General features: G+C 45.9%; 1 protein-coding gene across 3 annotated transcripts in view; it reads right to left on the minus strand.

The window, feature by feature from the left end:
- Positions 1 to 232: 232 nt before the first annotated feature.
- Positions 233 to 19,983, minus strand: part of LOC135899642 (nischarin-like) — a 249,643-nt gene continuing 229,892 nt past the window's right edge. For 2 of the 3 annotated variants that reach the window (XM_065428950.1, XM_065428949.1), the window contains 2 exons: positions 11,172 to 11,332; positions 233 to 2,779 (listed from right to left, as the gene is read on the minus strand). In XM_065428950.1, the coding sequence (XP_065285022.1) occupies positions 1,889 to 2,779; positions 11,172 to 11,332 (1,052 nt within the window). In that variant the 3' untranslated portion in view covers positions 233 to 1,888. The remainder of the gene's footprint in view (positions 2,780 to 11,171; positions 11,333 to 19,983) is intronic. The other variant, XM_065428951.1, reaches the window with a different exon arrangement.

Raw genomic sequence — 19,983 nt, forward strand, 5'->3', positions numbered from 1 at the left:
AATATTCGAATTATTAAGCAGGTCCAAAATATCAGTCGGCAGCCATAAACAAATATTGTCTTTGGCTTGCCTTGGTCACGAGCCACCTTAACTTCAGCAAGACTTGCCCACCGAGACTGAAACTGATAATTTTACATTTAAAAATTATTATTCACTTGTTTCTAATTACTCCAAATATCGAGAATACTGAAATTCAAACCAAACGAAATATCAATTAGCATAATACTCTACCGACCATTGGAAAATATTTATTATTCTTACAATTCTGGCAAATAAGTGAAAGGGACTCCATGTCATCTTAATATTCTACTTTCTTTAGAAAGTGGAAATGATCGGTATTCCGATGTGATATTCAAAGCTTTTTTTCCCGAATATTCGTATTCAATTAAAAATTTTGGCATTCCAACACCTCTATTTTTGAGCCAACAGAATAAATGGATATAATCCTGTCCAAAATTTTGTGCCACTAGTAGTGCAGGTAGCAAGCGGCTCTGTTGAACTCTACCCTTGTCACCTGCAATACAAGGTCTTGTTGACCTAAACACGACACACACACAAAATGTTACAGCCAGTGGGCAAGGCAAACCCTTGTGCTCAGGTCACCAAGAAAAGGAGAGGGATCCCAGCCTGCACATACATTTAACTTTCACACAGGTGCTGAAAATCCTGCTTTATAGCACAGACACACGGCCAAGTTTGTCAATGTAATTCAGAGTTCCCATGCAATTTCATTTGTTCTCCATCGTATGAAACAAGCACATCTTCAGTCGGGTCACTTCATAACTTGGCCACCCAAACAGCACTACCGTGTAGCCACGACAGACACGGCAAGCACCTTGGACAAGTCATAGGGCCTACGTGCACTGCTGTTCCTCAGTCTCTGCTGTTATGTTCCACTGAAGATGTGGACTTGATGAGGGGTGAGGGCACAACAGCTAGAGTGCAAAACCAAGGGGAACAGGTGGACACAATATGGGGGAAAAATGCTCTTGCAACACAGTCATTACAGACTTGCACTTCACACACCACATATTTGAACTTATCACGCACATATTGCTTAACAATTTGCAACATGCTCATTTTGTATGCGGTACAACTTGAGTTGCCACGGTTAAGTTTTGCCGCTGCCTTCCGACAATATTAGGTGACAAAGCTAGACTTTCAACTGCCAACAAACACAGAGAACCAGACAAAAGACATGATAACTCTGTGCACTAGCCCAATGCTTTACTTCGTCCCTTAAGCAGTGCTTTTACTTAGACACCAGGCAAAGCCAACAATCACAAACTTCATTGCTGATAAAAATGACAGGACTAGCATCAGTCAACTGTGCTTGCCTTTGGCCTCCACCACATGCACTGTGGGGCTAAATTCTAGCACAAGTTCTATGCCCATTGCTTGCAGCAATTCTTCAACTTATGCATAAGCTCTCAACAACATGCTCTTCAAGAATCTGCTAACTGCTTCTGTAGCTTCTCATGACAGACACATGCATGAATACGAAAGCGCGGATACACAGAATGGCAATGGGGTATCACATCCAGGTACTGCTACAGGATGGCTGAGATTTTTTTTTTAAATGCGAGTATGTGAACACACATGAAACACACATAAAAAAAAGAAAAAAAAAGCTCCCACTGCTCAATCACAGAAGCCTGCCATGAAAACATCAACATTGTGCTGGATGGCTTGTCAAAGGCACACAGCAAGTGTAGGAATCAATGGTAATATCCTTCCAGTTCTAATCACATTTCCGCAAGGCATGCACAAGGTACAAACTCGAACGCACTTTAGTTCTGGCTAACTGCACTGTTTGTGACAGAAAAGCTATGGCATGTCGAAGCTGCGAGGTGCAAGTCCGATGACATGAAGTGTTTGTACATCGCTGTCAAGAGTTCCTGGCAGCCAGAAAAGCCTCAAGGAACTGGCTGCGCGAATCTCTCACTTGGAACCGTGCTTCAAACTGCTGTCCTCCTTCAAAGCTGATCCTCACACCAAAACCACACTTTCTGAACTCGTCTACGGAGGCCACGGAAGCTGGCCAATGCTCGGGAAGCTGTACGTCCACCACAGGCAGAGCGACATTCCACGTTTGCTCCACTCGAAACGGCTGCACTACGCCGAACGTGTCCTCGACCACTACCACTATCTCTTTGCGCACCACAAGCACATAATGTATCATTCCTGCATCAGCATCATTCGAGAGCATGCGTCCACAATACCGAACATCGGCAGCAGACATTGCACCTGCAGCCACACACTCCACGTGCGCTGGCGCAAACTTGTCTCGGCACTCCAGGCCAAACGAGGCAGCAAACTTGCGCATCAGATAATCTGCCTCCTCGGCGGTAGCAGGCAGCAGGAGCGTACCACTAGCCCTAGACTGTAACTCTGTCCTCAGCTCGATGTAGCTCCGGTGCGGGCCCCTAAGAAGACGCTCGATCCGTGAGGGTGCAATGGTTGTGCACTGTCCAAACTGTGGCACCACTGCTCCACTGCTGCCTTGCACTTGCTCCAGCTCGAGCAGATTCAAGCCGGTGCAGTTGGCCACGATGCAGACCACAGTCGTAGCCACAGTTGGTGCCTCAACCCGTGTGCACCAGGCAACCCATTCTGGAGCAAGGCCCTTGGCCTGAGCCTGTAACTGGTCCTGGAAGCTTGGCTGCTGAAGACCAGTCCGTAGAAGCCAGTCGGGAAGGGCGAGTTCACCAATGGGCTTCTCGCAGTCTGAGCCACTCGGCGCTGCTGGCAATGACTGTGCTGGCTGTACAGGGTTCGGCTGCATGAAAAAATCATCTGGCATCACTGGTATTTTTTAAAGGTACAAGCATAATGAGAGTTACTTCAGGCACTTTGCATTACATTTAGGTTCATGACAAAATAACATGTTTGTTTGTTTTCATGCTTCAAACCGCAATGAGCCCAACCACTACGCACCACCACGATTGCTGTGCCTACGGATCTAGCCCCTGTGCACATGCATGCGGTGGGCACCACAGTGGCAATTGGGGATACCAACTGTCGCAAATTTAGCGGGACAGTTGCGACTTTTCAGCAAATGTTCTATGTCCAAACTTGACTCAGTGAAGATGGCCAAATTGTCATCATTGACATTGTCAGCGTTATGTAATGTAACAGTATTGCGGCCACAATCAGGAGAGGTAGCTAGCCAAAACTTTCTAGGGTTAGTGCGTAAAAGTGAGGACAGATCGGAGGAAAAATACTTTTTTCGCTTCAGATATTGCAAGACAATAAGATTTTAAACAATCTTTATATTTAGACCATGACGAGAAACATGATAGCCATTTAGCAGAAGCGTATAACCTTTTTTTTAATTTTTGAGTGATCTAAGCAATCTAGTAAACCATGGGTTATGTTTGTCATTAGATATAGTGGCTAGTGGCACTTATTTATCTAATAGAAGTGACATAATATTTCTAAATGAATTCCAACTTACTTCAACAGACCTGTTTGTAAATTATGGAAGAAATGCTTTCTGAAAGAAAACCTCAAATTCATTGTTCACTTGTTTGTAATTTGCCTTGTTATACAGTAATCTGTGATAACATTATATTCAACACCAGCAAATTAACAGTACACCTCTACCCATATTGGTAGCCATTTTAGATAGGCAACTACCGCAGCTTTCTAGTAAAGTACATGGAAGGTCTAAAAATGTTGTTGCATGTGTAATGAGATTTATTTACAGGTGGCAATTAGTCTAGCAGCAGCCTAGCAGCAGCGAACAGCCTGAACTCTCTTGCAATCACAGCACAAGTCGTTGTCTTCGAGCTAAGCATGTCTGCTTCATTACAGTGGCCGCGGGTGTGAAATGGAGCCACGCTGGTGACTCGGGGAACAGACAAGATGAAGGGGTTGCAATATGGCTTTAGCCGTCTAACATGCACTGTCTCACGACCCCGACAATGAAGTTCCAGCGATGGTGTGATGGGCTGGCATTGGTGATATGGAACAGACTGTAGTACTGAACAACTAGTTTAGAAGAAAGGCCAGGGGTGTGAGGCGGTATCCGTAGCCAAACAAGGGAACCAGCGGGGAAAGTGGGCACAGCCTGATGACTATCATGTCTTCTGCATTCCCTGATCCTCACTGGTCAGTGAACGAGCCAGCTGGCACCAATCTTCAGTATATCGTGCAACTTCTTAAATTGTAGTGCACTCAGAGGCGTCAGGTCTGCAAGGCAAGACAGTATCCAGTGGACACGAAGGCTCACATCCGTACAAGAGAAAAAAAGGTGAAAAACCGGTGATCGCTTGCTTTGCGGTATTATACGCAAACGTATCGAACGGGAGTATGCTGTCCCGATTGGTGCGGTCGGGCGAGACCTACATCCTCAACATGCCTCCGAGTGTTCGGTTGAACCACTCCGTGAGACTGCTCGTTTGCGGGTGACATGTGGTCGATTTCCGGTGTATGATCTTGCACTCGTGATGGAGGGATTGTACTTCTGACAAGAAGACACATCCCCTATTGTTGAGTAGTTGTCGAGGAGCACCGTGGCAAAGGACGATGTTACAAAGAATGAACATTGCAACGTTGCGTGCAGTCACAGCAGGAAGGGTCACGGTCTCGGCCTAGCGAGTCAGGTGGTCAACACCAACAGTAATCCAGCAGCTTCCACATCCGCTGTAAGGGAGCAGACAACAGAGGTTGATGCCGACACAGCCAAACGGTCGAGTAGGACACGGTAGCAGCTGTATGGGCCAGGAGGACACTGTGGAGGGGTCTTTGTTGGCAGGCAGTGCAGGGTCAAACGTACTGCTGGACTAGCCAGAACATTCCATGCCAGTAGTAACATTAACGCAGCCTTGTGAACGTTTTTAGGCGCTTTGAGGGTCGGCTTAGAAGTATGGAAGTATGTGCAGATATTGGAGCACATGTGACGAGGGATAGCCAGATGCCATTTCCAACCGTCAGGCATATAATTGTGGCAGTACAGGGTGTTGTCTCGCATGGCCAGGTAGGCTGCTTAATGGCATAGCATCCAAGTTGAAGGAACGACTGATGGAATGGAAAGGTAGTTGAGCAGCAGGGCAAGTGATGGGTCCTCGCACTACTCGGAGGGCATATCAATGGCAGTCAGTAGTGGAGGGTCTGAGGTTGTAGAGAGGACAAAAAGAGAAGTCACGTAAGGTGTCATCAGAAAGCAGAAAAGCGCATCAGAGCTGGAATGCTTTCGACCAGTGGTATAAGACACTAATGTTATAATCCTGCAGGCGAAGTGCCCAGTAGCTGAGGCGGCCCACCAGGTCTTTCAAGGAGAAGAGCCAACAAAGAGCATGGCCAGTATTTTGTAGCGATGCCTTTTCCGATTCTATGCTTTTTCAGGCATTTTGCGCTTGGCCAGTGGTCAGAGCGACGGTCTGCCCACATTATCAACGGGATCAGGCGGCCATGTGTGGCGGATGATAAGAATAGCATAGCATAAGGCATAAGGCATCGCTACAAAATAGCGGCCCATGATGGTCAGTGATGATGTTGAAAGGACAACCGTAGAAGTAAGGATGAAACTTGCCCAATGCCCAAATACTAAGCATTCTTTCTCTGTAACCGTGTAATTCAAGCCAACTGTCTTAAGAGTACGGCTCGAATCAGCCACAAAGTATTCTACATACTCTTCATTCATGGCTTTCCATTGGGCCAAGACCACACCAAGGCTGACATCACTGGTGTTGGTGTGGACCTCTGTCGGAGCAGTTGGATCGTAATGCCGAACAATGTGCAGTGAAATCAGTAACCCACGTAACTTTTCAAAGGCTTCATCGCATGCTGATGACTATGCGGAAATGCCTTTGCTAACAGCAACAGCAGCTTCGTCAAGGGTGCAATGATTAAGTCGAAGTTCCAGACGATGTGTTGAAAATAAGAGCACAGGCCTACAAGACTTCACAGTGCCTTCGAAACTTGGCGACTGTGCAAAGCTTGTTGGTATTGGGAAGGATGCCATCTTTCAAGACAATGTAACCCAAGACAGTTAATTTTCTTGCAGCGAAATGGCACTTCTTAAGATTGAGCTGCAGGCCAGCTGAAGTGAGACAGGTTAGGATGTCATGCAGATGGACGACATGTGTCTGAAAATCCTTTGAGAAAAGCACTATGTCATCCAGGCAACATAAACAAGTCTTCCACTTTTGTCCGCGAACGACGGTAGCGCTTGAAGGCAGCGGGCGTATTGCAGAGCCTGAATGGCATAATGTTAAACTCGTACAGACCATTGGGAGTGATGAAAGCCATCTTTGGGTGGTCAGCTTCAGCCATGGGGACCTGCCAATAGCCAGAGCAGAGATGTAAAGACGAGAAATGTTCGACACCTTGCAGACAATCAAGAGTGTTGTCAATTCGAGGCAGTGGGTAAACGTCTTTTTGCATAATCCTGTTCAAGCGATAATTGATACAAAATCGGGTGGAGCCATTTTTCTTTGTGCACTAGAGTGATAGGTGACGACCAAGGGCTTTGAGAAGGCTGAATGATGCCACACTGCAGCATGTTGTCCAGTGATAACTTGGTACTATTCTGCGGAAACAGGACATGCACACTGTCACAAGAATTGCAATGTGGGCTTGTTGGTAATGCATCTTCAAGGGGTGTACTGTAACGCAATTAAAAGATGGGACAAAAGAAGACACACAGGGACACACACAGCGCCTTCTTTTGTCCTGTCTTTTAACCGCGCTACTGTACACCCCTTGAAGATGTCACAAGGAAGCAAGGGAACTGGTGTCGATGGTACGAGGGACACTTGTGTGCCCCAAGGATAGCTGGTTGCAGTCGAACGAAGAAACAAACAAACTTGTTAAGGAGAGTAAGAAGTTGGGTGTGATGAGACGGCGAAAGGTCTGCGGCGATGGCGCAGTCAAAAACTGCTGAAGGTGGTGTTCATCAGATGGAAGTTATGGCGTCCAGTAGTAAATGGCTGGCACCACCGTGAACGTCAAGGTCTTCAATACACGTGGCAGCTTGCACAAATCTTAAGGTCTCACCACTGGATACCAGTGCATATTACATGTGGGTATCAAAACAGATTCAGACCTAACAATGAGGACAGCAAACAGGAGAAATAAGTCCTTGCGGTGAGCAGGCATGTCAGGTGGTGTACACGCCACAGCCGAGTCTGGCACAGCAGCACACAACAGGGTCAAAGCACCGATGTTCCCCGAGGTAGATCAGTATGAGCATCAACGAAGATCTTGCAAACACTGCGGTCGGCGCCGAACGATGGCGAGTCACGTAGCAGCGAAAGGGCCACTTGCATGTGAGAGCAATTGATGATGGCGCTATGACGTGACAGGAAGTCCCACCCAACGATGAGATCATGAGAGCAGGATGGCAACGCAAGAAATTTTATGCTCTACAAAACATCTTGGATGACTAGATGGGCAGTGCATACAGCTGTAGGATGAATGCGTTGTGCATCAGCAGTGCAGAGTGCCATGCCAGATAGAGAGGTTGTGACTATTTTCAGCTTGCGACAAAAATTTTCACGGATGACGGAAACGGCGGCCCCTCTATTCACAAGTTCCTGTGCGGATGCTCCCTTGACATAACGTCAAGATATTCTGCGGTGAAAATTATTAGGTCTTGGAAAGTTCAATGAGCTTGCAGTTCTTGCCTCCAGAACTGCACTAATCAGTTTCCCTCGGCAATAGGCCACCAACGACGCATAGGTGACAGCGACCATCGACATGGAGAAGGCGGCGACTGTCTGAACGGCGGTCAAAATCAAAGGGTCTCAGTGGTGAGTCAGTGGCATCTTGGCAAAGAATCTTGGTGGCATGCTGCGGCACCTAGCAAAACTAGTCGAAGGCACCTCCGTTAGCAGACATGTTACGAGGACAGAAGTGCGCAACATGACCAGCAATTCCAAAGGCAATGCAAATAGGCCTGTTGCCTGCCGTCCACCACGTATCGGCTTGACAAAGAAGCTGGGGTGACTGCCGAGGAACAGGAGCAAGGGGAACCCGGTGCATTTGTGGTGGGATGGAATATGACGGTGGGTGTGGCCTTGCTGTTGCGGCACCATAGTTGAATGGCCAAGGTGCAACCCGGAATGGGTAGTTGGCACAGGACAGCGATGCCGTCACAGAATTTACTGGGCGAACGGGGGAAGTGCGCAAGATATCTGGGTACGGATGGCTTGTTGCACTGCTGGAGTTGGTGTTGGGGCAGGCTCCTGGCTATGAGGGAGCGGCGATACCTGGCAGGCCACTTCCTCTTGAATGAAATCCTTCAGCTGAAGTAGGAGAGCAGAAGGATTGGCATGGCCATCGGCAAATGCAATGGCCGAGACGGAGTCAGACTGTGGGATGTTTTGGCAGGTGATGTTACATTGGCAGCGCAATTCGTCAAAACTCTGAACATAGATTGAAGAGAATGACACTGGTTGGTTGGACACTTGACAAGCTGTATTTGAAATGCATCGTCCTCAATACCCTTCAGAATATGTCTGATCTTCTCATCTTTCATCATTGTTGGATTAACATGGCTGCAGAGATCCAATACATCTTCAGTATAGCTGGGAAAAGTCTCGCCCAGCTGTTGCGCTGGCTGGCACAGACGCTGTTCGGAGTGTAGCTTGCAGACAGTGGGTCAGCTGAACACTTCAGTGAAATGCATCTTGAATGCAGACCAACTCGAGTTGTCAGATTCACGATTTTTAAGCCACAGGTTTGCGAAGTCAGCAAGCTAACATATGACGTTATTCAGTTTTTCCTGGTCACCCCACTTACTGTGAGCGCTTACACGTTCATAGGAGGACAGCCAGTCCTCAACATCATGTTCCCCGGTCCCACTTAAGATGGCCAAGTTGTGCTAATGGAGGACACCGGCGCAAATGACAGGGGCAGCCATGGTGCTCACTCATGGTGCACCTGCATCACTTATGGTGCTGGTGGGCAACATATGAGTGCGGAGCTCCAGGGTGACTTCAGGGATTCTAGCAGCCTTCACCAAATGTAAACGTTGTAATTAGTCCAGCAGTAGCCAACAGCCCGAGCTCTCTCGCAATCACAGTATGGGTCGTCGTCAAGCTGCTAGCGAAAACACGAGGCGTGTCTGCTTCATTATGTGTGTACAGACTGGCAGCTCCTGGTACTGACAGTGTTGGTTGTCGGCATGATCGAGTGCAGAGAAGCTGATTGCGCATCTGTCAGCAATGCATTGTGGCATGGCTGGGCCCACAATGAACTGCCAGTCATGATCACAACTGGGCCTTCATCGTGCTTCAAATGCTTCCTATTGACCGAAGACAGGAAATTCCCTTAAAACTTGCATGACAAATTTCGAACAAATTTTCAAAAGTGCAGAATTTTTTTTAGACCTGCATATCTCGTGCTTATGTTTTCTAAAAAGTATGATACCGGGAATGCCCATTGCATTTTTACTGGTCTTGTAAAAAAAAAAAAAATAGTGGCAGTTATTCGGTATGTTTTTAGCAATTACAAAAACTGTGCATGTACACACGTGCAAAATTGTGGAAAGTTCACGAGTTAACTCGTCATCAGCAACACAGCAAGCTCGTTGTGAATGACCTCAAATTCATCTCAAATTGAGTGAGTCAACAATTCGAAGACGAAAGAAGCACCGTGATTGGATCTTTAAGCAGCACCTGCTTGTAAAGCATTTTATTAGCTCAAGCGTGGCTGTTACCCAGCAATCAAGGTGGACATGGCATACTTTGCCCGTACATGTCTCAACCAATCATTGTTATCTATGCATGCCGAAGTCATCCAGCTCAAAGCAAGAAAGCTTGTGGGGTTCTCCTCCGTGCTCTTGGGACAAAGGAACGACAACACAGTAGTGCAAACAATCACAACGGCATTTATTGCACCTTTCATAGATCAATGCCTGCTAGCCGAGTTGCTATCCACAAAACATGCCGATGGGTGCGCGACAAATCTAGAAGTCCGACTCACCGCGACCGCATAGCGAGCGAATATGTTCGCCCCATGCTGGATCCCAACGCCTGGTCGTTCGCACGTACTGTCACGCAAACGGTGGCGCATTCCAAGGCGGCCACGCGAGATGGTCTCGCAGAAGCATGGGTCGGCGCACGCGCGGCACGGCACGTCCGTCCCGCTTGCTGTCTCGAACCCCCAAGAGAGCAAGCGCGTTCCTTTCGGCGCCCAAGTAACCTCGCCTGTTGGCGGCGTTAGCAGCACAACACCCGCGCCATCTCTCGCACTGGGCTTCAACCACTCCGACCGCCGCGGGCGCCAGGCCACGCTGCAGGCAAAGCCGCCCCGCAGGAGACGAGCTATGCAGGAAAACTAGATCTCAGGGGAGGCGTGAGAGTCACGCATCCCAACAAGCTTGCACATGACGCCATTCACTCGTCAGTGCAGAAGTTTATGCATCATGCTACATTCTCACTTTACCATAGCCCATTAGTTTGTCAAAAGCTCCCAGTAGTGTATGAGCAAAACTACAGCAAAATGGTTAATTTGAATTTCATGGGGACGCTCACCAAATTCTGATTAAACGTAATTGGAACTAACAAAAGTGATAAACAGAAAGCTATATTTCATAATGAAAGGTGCAGACGCACCTAACCATCACCTTTTACTTATGAAAGAAATATGTGATAATTTTCTTTTCTTTCTCTGAAAGCAATCACTGTAAGCTTACCTTCAAAAGCCCGAGTGAGTTTGAAAACATCTTCCTCATCCTCTTCAAAACTGAAGAACAACAACATGTGACTCACTCCTTGCATTACCTACAATGACAAAGGCTGCGCCGGTGCTTCCTCTGCCTCATTTGCATCACTGTCATGTTCCACCGTGTGGTCATGGCCAATTACTTGGCCAATGATGTCATCTGCGACAGCATCGCATACTGCAGCGCAGCTGTCGACATTTGTATAGTCTGCGAAGTCCAAGTTACCCAATGCTTCACGTACCTGAAGAGGAACATGACTGTGCTCATCGGACTCAGTTTGTGGGAGGTAAGAATCGGTTATTGTTTCTGCTTGTTTACTTTGTTTCAGGCATGGACAAGCATAGGCAGCGCAGTAAGGAAAGTCACAGCATAAACCTTCTCATTGTCCAGTGCACATAATCATAATCTCCTAACATCTCATCTTCATAACAAACATAATCATCTTCTCCTAAAGGCCCGCACATATTACATTACATTTATAAATAAACTTGCTCACCTGCTGTGTCATCTGTTGCTGCTGGCTCATGCGGTTGAACAGTCGTAGCCAGTCAGTGCCCCCAAGGGTCCGCATTGTGGCCACCTGCTGTCGGAATTCGTCTGCTGCTGCGTCTGGCCGTTTGTCCACGAGTGGCCCACTCAGCTCGGGGGCACCACCTTCTACTTGCGCCAACGCCATGCCACATGTGAGAAAGGCGCTCTTCTAATTGTCACACATATCAGCCCCATAACAGTTCAAGTTCCCACTGGAGGAACTTGTGATGTCCTTCATTTCATTCCTCCTCCTCGTCCTTAAAACAACTACTAGCGCTACTATTTCCCGACAGTGTGCAAAGAACACTGTGGCCCGTAGAACCAGCATTCAATGCAGAATTATTGCACTTTTGCAACCTTGAAATGCTGTGAACTGCTTTAAAAACAACTGCTTATACTTCTTGCATTCCTGCTGTTGCCTGCTAGCCATCAGGGTAGCCAATGAATGCTAAGCTTTGTGCATAATTTAAAATTAAATTCTGGGGTTTCATGTGCCAAAACCATGATATGCTTATGAGACATGGCATAGTGGGGGACTCCGGATAACTTTTGACAACCTGGGGTTCTTTATTGTGCACCCAATACACATTACACAGGTGTTATTGCATTTTGCCCCCATTGAAATGTGGCTGCCACAGTCAGGATTTGGTCCCATGCCCTTGGGCTTAGCAGTGCAAGGCCAGAGCCACTACTCTGCCACGGTGGATCGCTCTGTGGATGAAGAATTCAAGGAATTCAAAGCGTAATTACATAGAACGGACTATGCCGGAACAGGATGCCACTGGCATGCAGTCTACATGTGGAGGCAGATCAATCTGTTGTTTTATGCATGGGGAGGCTAGAAAATTGAGAAAAGGTGCCAATCTAATGTTTCCAACAGCCAGGCCTCCTCAACATATTTGGTGACTGGTGTTCCATCCGACACAACTGCTTAGTCTACACAAGAACAGTATGTAAGGTGGTGTTTAGCTACATCATTATTGTATGTTGTCACATGTACATTGTTTTACAATTTCTCATTGACAAAATTTCACTGGATTAGTATACCTGTTATCAAGTTATTGCTTAGTGCAAACTTATGTCACTGTATCTGAATTTTGTTGCTTATACCATGGTGAAGAAGTCCTGTCTAGTCAGATAGTGACACGAATAGCGTCATTCTCAGATATACACACATAACAGCAAATACTGATGAATGAATGGTGATAGATGTGTAAATACAGCAGGTAGACTTGACCTGCGCGTTCAGATTCGATGACCAATGATTGAACTTGCTGCTTTCATTCTCCTTTGAGTATTGCTTGCCTTCTTGGGCACAAGTCTGGCCAATAAAGAGAACTTCTTTACTCAAGGTCTTGGCAATGTTTTGCTTTTTTACCTTTATTGCAACATGATAAAGAAAATTGGCTACTGAAAGAAATTATTCACAGTAGACTGCACACTTATATTGACTCAACAGCATCAGACAATTGCTAAATTTGGAGGAAAAGGTGAGGCCTGCTAAAATCCTGCGACCCTCACCAGGCTGACTGAGAGAAGTGATGTGTTTGGGGCACCAGGTTCAAATCTAGACTGGCGGCTGAAAAGCCCAAGTGTGTATTGAACTCTGTGCTGCTGTTAAGGATGTTGACTTTGCATTTTGCAAAGCAATTCTTGAGCACTATTTGCCATGACCAGATCTCCTCGCTCCCCTTGCAACTAGGAAAGAGCACACGGCGTCATCTACTAGAGTGAGTGTGATGGTGGGAAGGACTTCCCTGAAGGGCCAAGGAAACCCGAATAATGCAAGCACAGCCAGTGGAGTGCACACACAGCAAAGTAAACCTGTGAGCAAAAGTATACAGACCACAGAATTGCTGAAACAGGGCGTCTACCAAGCTCAGTTTTCCAGGTTTTCCCTGAGCACTTTTGCTAAATTTCCTGAATGAGTCAGAACTTTGTTTTATGTTAAGACAGGCTGACACCATATTGCCCGATGCTGCCACTCTCTAGGAAGCATGCTAAAACAGAAAAATGAGTTAATCCAGTGTGAATAGTAAGGAGTAATATCTATTTTATTTAAAAAGAAAACAGAAGGAAGATGTTAGTAAAATGCACAGCAAAAAAAAATGGTAAAACCCATTCCAAATTGAGTCGAACATTTTCAAATACGAATGAAAAGGAGATGCATACGTAAGTAAATATTCTTCAATATGAGCTATTTCTATTAACTGATAGCAAGCTCATCGGTATGAGGCCTGAACTTTGTCACAACTAAGATTCTCTCTCAGCAGCCAGCAAGTCAATCTCAACTGTCCTGACATACTCTCAGCCCGTACATGACATCTCAGTGTTGGGTTTCACTGCTTTAAAGAGTTTATTTTGGTTTGGATGAGGGACACCTGTATCTCGGCATCAGCCAACACTTCGTTTTTTGAGCTCAAGCTCCTTCAAAAAGGCGGCGGCACGCTTCCTTTCCTGTAAATTCCTCAGTGCGTCGGTCCTTTCTGTTCTCATCCTCCTTCTGCCATGCTTTCACCAAATGGATCATTTGAAGCATCCTCTTGGTCAGTTGTACAGTCAACGTCCGATTTTTTGGACTCTCTAGGGGCCGCAAAAACATTCGAAAAATCGGGCAGTCCAAAAACAATGAACGCATGACTAACTGCCCTTAAGGGCTAAAATTGTCACAGGCACGTCCGAAAAAGCTTTTAAGGCCTTCCAGTACACTTATTAGGCATATCAGTGCTCGTACTGTGACAGGAGATGGGGGAGCACGCGTGTATAATTAAGGAATACATACTGTGCCCCGTGACAATTGCCCCTTCCCACGCTTGTTAAGCTTCACCGCCTAACACTGCTGTACTGAAGCGAAGCTAACTTTCGAAGACGCAACGCGCTGTCCTCCGCGAGCTTCGAAGCCAATGGCGAAGATTACAAACGTGGTGTTGGTGCCATTGCTGACAGCGGCGAATTCTTTCAATAAAAAAAACACGGCACCGCACGGCAAGAAGCTTAACAGCAAACGTAGAAGCAGCTAGGCCTAACGTTGCCGTGGTGGTGGCTACGGCTGCCGGTGGATCTGCGTGATGGATCTGCGTGAGGAGACCTATAGTGCCAGTTCGAGGCGGCGAGATAATCAAAATGGCGGCGATGGCGGCTTTGATTAATGCCATTTCAGACCTGCAGTCAGGGCAATATACATTGACGATATGGAGTACGTGGTGTTGCCGCAAAGCCGTGCAAATTATCGGGCCTGTCCGAAAAAGCGTCTGGAAAATCGGTCGTTAACTACTCTGCCAATACATCTTGCCGACGACATGGCGTCAATGACGATTCATTGCGATTCCTCTTTTACTGGAGCCAGCATTAACACGACTTTCGTTCCCTTTCAATAAAGTTACAGCAAATTTTCCCTGAGTTTTTCCAGACTGTTCAAATTCCCTGAGAATTCCCGGTTGGTAGACGCCCTGCGAAAGTATTTTTTTAAGTGAACAGCTTTCTTTGCTCCTGTTGCCCGTTTTCGTAGTTGGTCAGTGGTCGATGGCCAATGGTTGGTATACGGACTCGGCAAAGAAAATATTTGTTTCTTCGTTTGCTTGCTTGCTTGTTCATTTGGGCTAGTCATTTATGTGCTGACCTAGCAACGCATCGAAAACGACAGTGAGGCACGTTAAAAATATGGAAGCAGCATGTGCACCGTTTCCTACAGGATGACACCTTGCTGCACGTGCGCTCGTGACATAGCGAATAAATAAAGATGAAAACAATGGATCTAGGAACACCGTAGAAGAGCACGCAGTGAATTTGCAAATAACGTGTGGCTAAAGCAGCCTACAAATGGAGCAGAGACCACGTCAGCAGGAGAGATGGACCTGAGAGGCGGAGCAAAGATGCATTGGCTTGGGTCGGACGCCAACGTTCGGGAGGCCAACCGCTGTCAGAGGGACTGGGTCGAGTGCGAACGAATATTTTTTCAGTGGGCTTGGTGGCACTGCCCGGAGCACTATGACCTACTTTGTGCTGTTCTTCGTACAGATCCAACTGGGCTTATGCTGATAAAGCACTGGTTCCTTTTCTATCTCGACAAAGGCGACGGCGTCGATCATGCAACAATCCATTCCTGCTGCACTGGGCACATCGCCAACATTGATACCACGTGCTCACGTCATGTTAATTCCGTACCAGCTGAGTCACACCTGGATCGTTCTTTTGGCTCACCAGCGACCCCTGGAACATTGGTGGACCAGCTCAAAAGAAAGCCCAGCAGTCATCCGCGACTCAGTGGGCTTGGTGGCACCGCCCGAAGCACTACGACTTACTTCGTACGGGTTGGTAACAAATAGCGTTCTTGTGCCAGCGTTCAAAGCAGTGATGTCTGTCTAGTAGTGCTGCCAAGCCCACAGTGCGTACTGCTTTGTACTTTGGAATCAATTCACATTATTCTCAGGCTATTGCCGCTGAGTGGTGACCTATAGCAATATCCTGGCCCCGATAAATTAGATGAAATATTGCACACTGTAACTGAAATTCGAACTTCACACCTGGCCTTAGAATCTGGTTTGCCAAATGTGCAGCAGAGTCTTTCACAAATTGAAACGACCCTCTCGTCACTCGAGCAATGTCACGAGACAGTTGACAAGTGTGGAGCAACTGTGCACGCCATGCACGGCGAAGTTGCCGAAATGACTAGAAAAATGGATGATTTGGAAAATAGAAGCTGACGCAATAACCTTGTCATATATGGCGTGAAAGAGCCCAATAAAGAAAAATTCTGCAGCACTCGAATCACTCATAACAAAAGATATATTGCATGATATTCTAGGCGTACATTTGGTGCACTGTGGAACCTGTGCACCAAATTGGCTTTAGTAAGACAGGTTGAGATCGACCAATCATACCACGCTTGAACGACTTCGCAGAAAAAAATGACAGTTCTTCCCAATTGTTTCAAACTGAAAGGAAAGAAAATTTCAATTTCTGAAGATTTTTCTGCAGACATTCCTGAAAAATGTGGGAAGCTATGGAAAGCCTCAGCAGGTAGTCGGGATAACAGCAATAAAGTCGCACTGCTTTTTGGCGAAGTAAGGACTAATGAGGACCTGCATGTCTGGGATAGCGATTAGAACAATATGGCCGACCCTATTACAACACTCAAAGCTCAATGCTAGCACTTCCAATGAACGACCAATACAAATACTGCACCACTGACAATAAACTTGAAAAATTTGAAGAACTGCTGCTGTTGTGCAGCCCAGATGTAATCATTATTACAGAGACAGAACTCTGATATCCATGATTCTGAGGTGGTTCCTCCGTCCTATGCATTTTTACGCACAGATCGGGACGATCGTGGTTGAGGAATTGCCATTGCTTTTAAGCAGCATTTGTCTTTTCACAGAGAAACTGGCACTGCTGATCATGAGAGCGCATGGTGTACATTAAAGGTCAATGATGTTACTTTATAAATCGACGGTATCTACAGATGTCCATGTGCTCCAGGCAGCTACCTTGTAGAACTGTACAACTTCCTGCATAAGTGCGTCAACCAAAGAACCAAGTTAATTCTAGCTGGAGACTTTAACCTGGGAGGAATCTATTGGGATAACTTGTTAATTGGCAATAAAGAAGTCAAAAGTTGTGACCTTTTTGATATCATGCAGAGTTTCTCGCTAGCTCAACTCGTGCACCAGCCAACATGCGTTCAAGGGCAAGCGTGCTCAGTGCTACTCCTAGTCTTCGCATCTTTAACCCCCGAGGTTGGCATAGAACAGGGTATAGCCAACCATAAAATGATTTTATCGACGGTTGACGATCTTGTCATGGGTGCAGGGCACCGTAGTACAGACACCAGAATTACGGTTAAGGATTACAAAAGAGCAAATAATGAAAGTGTTGATTTTTTAGAAATTATGCAAGATGATTTTAACGAGAACACATCAAATGCCAACAACCTATGGTTGAAATTAAAAGGTGGGATTTCACATTGTGAAAATAATTTTATTCCTACCAAGCAGAAAAGGCTATGGGTTGCAAGAACTATCACATCTGAAAAGAAGGCTACAAAGGTTGGGCAAGAAAAAACATAATTCCACTATGATTAACCAGCTTTCGCGAGACCTAAAAGAAAGTTTAAGAAGCCCGAGAGATAACCTCTTTTCTAACACCTTAACTGAGTTCATGACAAATCAGTCTCAGAAATTTTGGCAGTATCTATCAAAGCCGGTAAGTGTTCCAGGCAAATTGGAAATTGATAGAGTAGGGGTTGAGCATGCGCACACTATAGCCAACTCACTCAATACATATTGTCATTCGGTCTTCTCCCGTGCTCATGTCACTAATATTCCCTTGCCAGAGTATGAATCACCCATGCCCGATATCTTGATAACAGAGCCCAGCATACTTAACTTGCTGCTACAAAAAAAAAAAATGTTAGAAAATCTTCTGGCCCTGATAATTTATCAAGCACTTTCCTCAAGCAATACACAGGTCAGCACCTCCCTGCAAGAAATTTTCAGTGCATCCCTTAAAATGGCCGCGCTTCCCACGGAGTGGCTGTGCCAAGGGTCGTGCCAATTCGCGAAGGTGGAAACAAGCAGCTTCTAGACACATACAGGCCAATATCCCTTACCAGCACATGTTGCAAACTAATGGAACATAGAATAAATAAGGCTATGGTGACTTATCTGGAAGAAAATAACCTATTATACTTCAGACAGCACAGCTTCAGGCAAGGGCTTTAAACTGTTACTCAACTTTTAGAAATTATACATGACTTCGCTACCATAATCGATCCAAGAGTGCAAGCTGACACAATTTTTATCAATTTCTCAAAGGCTTTTGACTGTGTTCTACATATTTTACTAATCTTCAAACTCAAATCAATTGGTATTAACTCCGAGATTATTTCATGGATTTAAGCATATCCCTCGAATCGGGCCCAGCTTGCATAAATAATGCTGAATCAGACCTTCTTGATGTTCTTTCTAATGTGCCACAGGGATCAGTTCTGGGGCCAGCTCTGTTTCTGGTGTATATTAACAACAGATATACATGTGTAGAACCAGGGATTAAGATAAGGCTTTTTGTGGACGACTGCATAATTTACACAACTGTTAAAACGGTCTAACAGACAACATTTCAATGTATTACGTAACATGTCCTTAAATTTCCCATATAAATTAACGAATACATGAATACTTCTGTGGAACAAGTTGATTCAGTCAAGTATTTTCGTGTCACGATAACAAGACCATTGAAATGGGATAGCATATCAATAACATTTGCGCACACGTGTTCAGACAACTCGGCTCTTTATGTAGAAAACTAGCTACAGCCCCCACCCTGGTGAAATGAATTGCTTATAAGATTCAGCTTAGGCCCATGTTAGAGTATGGCAGCATAGTAGAGAACCCGCATCAAAAATATTTAAACTTGGCATTAGAAAAAATTTAAAACAAGGTACTCCGATTCATATACACAAAATATTCAAGGTAGGACAGAGCAGCTGCGCTTTGCACCCAAGCAGGCATACGAACACTCATTGTCCGGAGGAAGTTGGCATGCTTCAAGTTTCTTTACCTTTACCATGACCTCATGAACTTAACAAAATCCCTCTACTTGGTGCCCTCCAGACAACACTCAAGTAGAACTAACCATGCGAAATGTACCAGACAGTTTTTTTCGCATTGTAACACACTAAAATACCCTTTTTTTCTTCAACAGTAGAGCTTTGCAATTCCCTTCCAAGTGACAGTTTGTTCCCAATCTGTGCACTCATTCATGTTGGCACTTGCATAGCACTTTTTTTTTTGCAGTGGATGTTGCGGCAGTCTGAACAGCGTCTAATTCTCCTGCAATCTGTTCCCAGGCTGACTTCTGCATGCTTTTGTGGCTACCTTCACGTGCGCCCATATCGACTGCACAGCACCACCTAGTGTGGGGCACGTCACAACCAGCTGCGTCTGCATAGTCTAGCTCCTGGGACAAACTATAAAGAACCGCTGCAAGGCACCAGTCTTCATTTAGCAGTGGCAGTTGCGGCGGTCTGAACAGTGTCTAATTCTCCTGCAATCAGTTCCCAGGTTGGTTATACAATCTTTGTACACGACTACAACATTTTATTCCAGCCACAACTGGTGCCCAGTTATACTTTCTTGCTGCCCAGTTCTAATGGCTTGTGCTAAAGGATGCCGTCAAACGCAGAACTAGAGAAAAGATTGATATGCTTGAATCATTGTTCAATGCAAAGATGGAGACCTTGGTAAGTGACCTAGCATCGAAAATCAAGGATCCACTGTCCAGCAAGGGCTTGATCCAGCATATTACCCTCAGGGTGAGTGTCGAGCACCTGAGTGACAACTTCAATGAATTGACGACGAAACAGGGCAAGCTGCTTGCAGCGAACAAAGCCCTGACAGCATGCAATAATGAGCTTGAAAAAAAAAAATTGCGCATTTCTAACAGTCTTCTCGAACTAAATATGTAGAGATTAAGGGTGTCCCGTCCACCTATGAAGAGGACTGTGCTGCTATTCTCAAGTTAATGGGCGACGTGATTGAATGTCCTGTTTCGCCCTCTGACCTAGACACCGTGCATCGCGTGGCTACAAAGTCTGGCGAAAAAAAAAAAACATATTGCCCGCTTCTGCTGCCGTGACAAGAAAAACGAATTCCTGCACAAAGCACGAAAGGCCAGCCCACAAACCTACCAAATTGGTTTCTCAGGCTCCGTTCCACCCCAACTTCCAGTCTTTGTATATGACCACTTAACTCCCAACAACATTAGGCTTTTAGCGA

The sequence above is a fragment of the Dermacentor albipictus genome, unplaced genomic scaffold (genome assembly GCF_038994185.2).
Source record: "Dermacentor albipictus isolate Rhodes 1998 colony unplaced genomic scaffold, USDA_Dalb.pri_finalv2 scaffold_16, whole genome shotgun sequence".
Lineage (NCBI taxonomy): Eukaryota > Metazoa > Arthropoda > Arachnida > Ixodida > Ixodidae > Dermacentor > Dermacentor albipictus.